Genomic DNA, 6586 nt, shown 5'->3' on the forward strand with positions numbered 1-6586 from the left:
GACTTTTAATACTGTCATTGCTGCGTTGGCCCGTTTCAAATTAATTAAAAAAAGTGCATTAGAGCAAAATAAAAAATGTCATGAGTGCGATTGGAACCTGTTTAGCTTTGCTAGACATTCAACCCTATATGCCCTTGCCGACGGCATTTCGCTGCTGATTCCACCACGGTCACGAAACCAACACAAACACACCTTTTCCTGAGTCTCCCGCCTGCCTTTTTTCTTCGATATTATAAAGCATTCCATTAAGTGATTCTCTATCGAACACGTCACATTTTATCAACAAATTTGGCCGTTGGTGGCCTCCTCGTTGCGGGCCCCACCAATGTCCACCGAGCTTTTCACCGTGCGTCTTTCCTTTCCTTTCGTTGACGACATTCAGCGGATGATAATCATAAAATCGGCTCGAAACCACACGTTGGCGATACAGTGTGACAGCTAAATCACATTAGCAGCTACCATTTTGAAGCAGGAAGTACTCTAAATTCATCCATCTGCCAAGGTAACGGGGCGGAGTGAAAGGACCGCTTGTTTGGTCTCTTATCTGCATAATAAAAATGCATTGCACTCATGTGTTGCTGTGAATAAAGTTTTCAAAATACTGAACTCCATTGCCTGACTCCTTGGAGCTCTTTTTTGACATATGCTCTTTTGTGAATCATTGCACATCATCCTCGTCCCGGTCACATCATTCTTCATGTTTGCGTCTCGTAACAACGACCAAAGGGGGTATAGTGTTTTTCATTTATGGTCCATTTTCCTGTCGCCTCATCGTTTTTGGTGTGGTTCACCCCACACACACAAACACACCCCCCTTTTACCGATGATCGCCACACGACTATTGGAAAGGCAAAATTTCTAAACGGACGAAACAATAAACAAACCATCAAGCCGCCTGCAACTGACATTTGACAAGCCTCGGGGTTCCAATGTTTAGAAGCGTCGTAATGGCTCCACCGCATCGCCGCCGTGGCCGTTTTAGTGGCATGGGGATCAAAAACAGGACGGAAAGAACGGAGAAAATCAAACATTTGATTAGTGAAAACAATTAATCTGACCCCGTGGCCGAAGAATGTGAAGGGTGCCCTCCCGCATACGGCTCGGCGATCGTCCAAGACTGAGAAAGCTGCAACTCATCCTACACCCAGGGATCGATTGTTTAGCTACACAGGGGGAAAAACCGATAACCGTGGGGCGATGGATATGGGTTATCGGGAAGATGCTAGATAGTGTAGCTATATCTTGTCTAACAACGACTTTTTTTTCCTTTTTCCGTTTTTTCCATCACAGATCAATAGTACTTCACGAAAAACATTCAACGCGAGCGTCTCTCTGCAGAATGAAACGACATCAGCGGACGTTGCAATCCATTTAGCGAGAGCAATTGCTCGTAATCGTGTTCGCCGCTGCAGAAACTCGCTAGCTAACCGCAACCGCTGGCAGATAACTTTGGTTAAACGCGAACGCTAGAGCGAGCTGCCAGCCACCACCGGACCGACCAGAGTAAGCTACCCAAATGGTTATGTCGCCCAGCAGACGACTGTCTACGCCAGGTATTGCTGCACATCCGATGAATATGCATTTGAGCTCCCTGCAACTGAACTCCCAGCTGCAACTGAATGCTCAAATGCACCAGAAGCTGACGGCCGGACTAACTCCCAGCCACATGAGCGGATTTTTCAAGAGCCCATCAACTTCGCCCAGCAGTATTAATGCGAATATGAGCAACAGTGGCGCCAGCGCCTTGACCAGTTCCAGTCACACATCATCCAGCACAGCCACCAACGGTAACATCGATCGTAGCACACGCGACAACACCACACCCACCGGCAGCAGCAGCAGCAACAGCAGCATGCCTTCCATCACGGAACTGTCCACGCATCCGCTCAATCGGTTGCAATCGATGCAGCCGTTCGATTTCCGCAAACTGTCGGCCGCCGCCGCCAGTCTCAGCGGGTTCACGTCGGCCGGTTTACCTCCGCCACGGCTCAGCCCCGAGGCAGCCGTTGCGCAGCATCACTTCAACCAGCAGCAGGCGGCCGCCGCCGCGGCCTACGCCGTCAATACGGCCAAACGACGCAACTCCCAGACTTCCCTAGATGCGCAGTCGGTGGTGTCGCGCGAACATGCCGCAGCGGCCGCGAACTTCATGAGCCTGTCCATGAGTGGCCACGGACTGCCCTTTCCTCTTCCACCGCCGCCGCCCTCGTCATCGGTGGCTATGTCGCTGGCAAACTCGCTGAACCATTCAGCCGCCGCTATGGCCGCCGCCGTTTCCGGTAACCCTTTGGCGGCCAGTTTTGTTGCGCAGTCGTTTCCGAACCTGCTGGCCGCGTCAGCCGCTCGGGAGCCGAATCGTAGCAAATCGCCCCATTCGCACCACAAATTGTCCCACAAGGGCGGACTGCAGGAACAGCACAGCAAGAGCTCGCTGGATAAAGGTACGTCGAATGATGGTCGGGATCAGCGGGGTGAAGATGAGGAGCGGAACTCATCGGGAGCGCATCAGGAGCAACGTGATCGTGATCGGGAAAACGTACTAAACCTGAGCCGCGATCTGGCCGCCGCAGCAGCGGCTGCAAATCGCCGACTACAGCAGCCCCCAATGCAGCCCGGTGCAGCAATGTCGCGCATGCAGCATCTGCCGCCGTCCTCCGGAGGTCACCTCAAGAAGCCACCGTCTTCGCCCAGCAACAAGCGGCAATGGGGCGCTATCCCACCCAATCTTGGCACGCAGTACGTCAACCCGGCCACGGGAAAGAAACGCGTTCAGTGCAATGTATGTTTCAAGACCTTCTGTGATAAAGGTGCTCTTAAGATACATTTCTCCGCCGTCCATCTGCGGGAGATGCACAAATGCACGGTGGAGGGCTGCAGCATGATGTTCAGTTCGCGCCGTTCCCGAAACAGGCACAGCGCGAACCCCAACCCGAAGCTACACTCACCGCACCTACGGCGCAAGATATCTCCTCACGACGGTCGCAGCGCCCAACCTCACCCTATTCTCCTGTCGACGGCCGGTATGCCACTGCCCAACGGGCTTAGCCCGCTGCATCCGTTCGGGCCAGCCTTCCCACTGATGCCCCCGGGCGACCATTTGCGGGGGCATCCGTCGCTATCAGCGCTCGAGTTTAAGGCGAACATGGAGGCCAGCATGCACCGACGACTGGCGGCCGAGCACCATCACGCGCAGGCAGTCGCGGAAAAGCATCATCGCGAAAGTGCACGTGTTTCGTTGAGCCCGGAGAACTATCGTTACCGCAGCAGCCCGCACAGTGACACACCGGACCGGTACATGGGCTCTTCGTCGGGGGCATCCTCCGGAGCGCCGCATCTGAACAGCTCGGGCAGCCGGTTAGACGACGAAGACGGCGACGAGGACGATGATGACGATGACGATCGTAATGGCATCGTCATCGATGGCAACGACGTAGATGAAGATGTTGAAGGTCACCAGTTCGACATGTCGCTAAGCTCGGAATCGGAGGACGTGAAATCGTTCGGCAGACATGACGACGATGAAGATGGCTTCTCCGAACGGGGCGAGGAAGAACCGCAAGACTTCAGCCTGTCCAAGCGACACAATCGCCCATCGACGGATGGCGATGATATTGCAAGCAATAACGGCGACAGCAATGGTGAAGTCACTCGCGACGATGTCAATGCATTCCTCTCGAGCAATAAACGAAAACGCAAGAGTCTCAATCCCACCAAATGTGCCGTGGTTCCTTTGTCTCGGCTGTCAAACAACGAAGATGCTGATGAGAAGGAACTCGCGACACGGACCGACGAAGAAAACCGTGAAACATCGATTCCATTGGTGAAAAAAATCAAGATAGAATCCGGGGAAGACTCGCAACCTGTCCGAAATTTATCACCACGCTCGAACTCACCGCTGAAGGAGGTGCCAGCTAAGGTGGCTTCTTGCGCGAAAGAAAACGGAAATTGCGATAAACAGAGCAAAGGCGAAAACGCGTCCGCGGATCAGAACGACTCGTCGACAGTCCCCGATCGGTGTCCCTCGATCGAAGATCGCAAAAGCGTTGATGCTCATGATGCGGTTCACGTCAAAATGGAACCCATCGACGAAGGACTGCAAGACCAACCGGCAACAGAAGCCACCGATCTGTCACTGGATCTGACCAAAAAACAGTCCCGTTCCAGTCCGGATGTGAACGCGAACGAAAAATTCCAGAGCAAGTACTCGATCGACGTGCGGCCTTCGTCCGAATTGCTGGAGAACCCACTGTCGCTGGTGCGTCCCAAGCAGGAGACCACGTCCGACTCGGACCGTCATCGTCCCGGTTCGGCGGACAGCAAGAAAAGTTCCGGCGACAACTTTGATTCGGCGAACACGCTGCGACGGCTCGAAAACCTTTCGCACGGACCGTTGAACGACATGATGATGCAGCGCGCGGCAGGATTTCTCGGTGGTCCGCAATTCCCACCGCTCAGCTACTTGATGAATGCAGCTCCCCCAAGCCCCGCCAGATCTCGTAGCCCTTCGCCGGCGGTGGGCCACGAGCACGATCCGGAAGAATCGGACGACAACGTGGATTACTGCGAGGAAGGTAACTGCTTCAGCGATCCGGATGTCCCGCTGGATAAGGATAATCCCAAAAAATGTTCCGCCTGCGGCAAACTGTTCCAGAACCATTTCGCCGTTAAGACACACTACCAGAATGTGCATCTGAAGCTGTTACACAAGTGCAACATCGAGGGATGTAATGCTGCGTTCCCCTCGAAGCGCAGTCGCGATCGTCACGCCTCAAACTTGAACCTCCACCGAAAACTGCTTTCAACCACAGCCGACAGCAACGACACCGTGCTGCCAATGGAGAAGCACCAACAGCAACAGCAGTTCCCCGGTGCTGGCGCCTTCCCAGGGTCCGCCCTGCCGGCTGAGTTTTTGGCCCGCCTCTACGCCGACTCGCAAAAGTTCCCCATGAACTTGGAGGCCGCATTCAAGAACCATGCGCTCGCTCCTGGTAGTTCGGCGTACGCGGATCATTTCCTGAACGGAGCAGCATCCCAGCGTGGATTCCCGTCGACCGCCGGCAATCCGTTCCTGTTCCCACCGCTCGGCGGACTGGCAGGCTTTCCGGGCCTGTCACAGTTCTCCCACCTGCTTCCACACCCGCTAAATGGCATCGCTACGCAGCTGTCCGGTGGTGGAGCGGCCGTTGCTGCTGGCAGTGTTGGTAGTGGTGGCGGTGGCCGAATGTCCGCTTCCAGATCCGACTCACCAATATCCGCATGTTCGCCACCGGCCACAACCAACATTCCATCGCCACTGTCGCAGCACGACAGGACGACGCCGACGTCCGGCAATGGCGGATCGTTTCACAGCTCCACGTCCGAGCCCCGATCAACTGTTTCGGCGCATGATAGCCGACGCACACCGGACTCGCTTTCGTGATCAATGGACCGAGGAAAACACCGTTGCCTTCTTTAAATCCCGAACTCTAGGTCTGTTGTCATGTCATTCACAATGATCTCGTTTTTTTTGTTTTGTTTAAATACTTTTACGCTCTCAACCTCCCCTGTGCGTTACTGGCATGTGTGGCAAAGTTAGCCTTCAGAGCCGGGTTTGAACCGGGAGGGAGTCGGATCGGGATGCACAATGTGGTGCAGGGCAGGGCTCCATAAATTGATATACTACTATCTTAAGTTCAATTTACCGGGCGGTTAAAAAGGGAAAACTCATTAAATGTAACGAAATAATTAAAACGCGCCCGCTAATTAAACGCGACCGCGACGCAAACAAAACCCGACTGTGTAATCTTAATGTCAAGGAAATGAATTTATCAAAACGGTTCATCTCCAAACTTCCACAAACTGGGAGGGGGAGGGGTGGATCGAAACAGGCGCGAGAATCTACCAAAGTATCGCTTGGTACTTGGTGTCGTAATTTATTATTGTAAACGTTTCGTTAATAATCGCTGGGATAGCAATGAATTAAATCCAATTAAAGTTACTTACGATAAAGCAATCTTAACGGTAACCTAACTATTTGGTCAAACTGCAAGCGAAGGAGCAGGGAAGCTTGCCTTCTCGGCGCAGCATTGGGTACGGGCAGTTGTGACGCGGGGTTGGATGGAGTTATTGGAAATCGCCACTTAACATAAGGGCCCAGTGATACAAACATATTGATATGTACACTTATAAACAAGCGCAACCAAAATTGTGCGGAATGCGATCAATAGTTGCAGCGTATTGATTGTACCTATTGCGAACCGATGCTGGTAACCAATGAATCGAATGGTGGTGGAAACGGAAGCCTCCCCACTTCTGCACGATGATGAAACATTCGATTTCGAATTTTAGTTAATGCTTCGATAAAGCTCATATTGATCTTCAATGTAAAGCGAACGGGAATGATAGATTTAGTTCGGATCAGGTAAACACCTTAAGTTAATAAATTTACGTTTTAATCTCTGTTAGGTTATTTTTGCCAAAAGTTACGATCCATGAGTACTTTGAATTGATGCGGTTCCTACTTGTTAAAGCAAACAAAAACAAATGATAATAAAACACATTATGGAAAATATGAAAAAATGCGAAAAGTACGAAAAACAAAACCCAA

At 52.3% G+C, this 6586-nt stretch overlaps 1 protein-coding gene across 1 annotated transcript; it reads left to right on the top strand.

Annotated features, from left to right (window-relative positions):
- Positions 1-1516: 1516 nt before the first annotated feature.
- On the top strand, positions 1517-5419 carry LOC128707436 (uncharacterized). Its single transcript, XM_053802389.1, has one exon. It carries the CDS (start codon positions 1517-1519, stop codon positions 5417-5419), a length of 3903 nt encoding a protein of 1300 aa, XP_053658364.1.
- Positions 5420-6586: the final 1167 nt, after the last annotated feature.

The sequence above is a fragment of the Anopheles marshallii genome, chromosome 2 (genome assembly GCF_943734725.1).
Source record: "Anopheles marshallii chromosome 2, idAnoMarsDA_429_01, whole genome shotgun sequence".
In the NCBI taxonomy this organism is placed as follows: domain Eukaryota; kingdom Metazoa; phylum Arthropoda; class Insecta; order Diptera; family Culicidae; genus Anopheles; species Anopheles marshallii.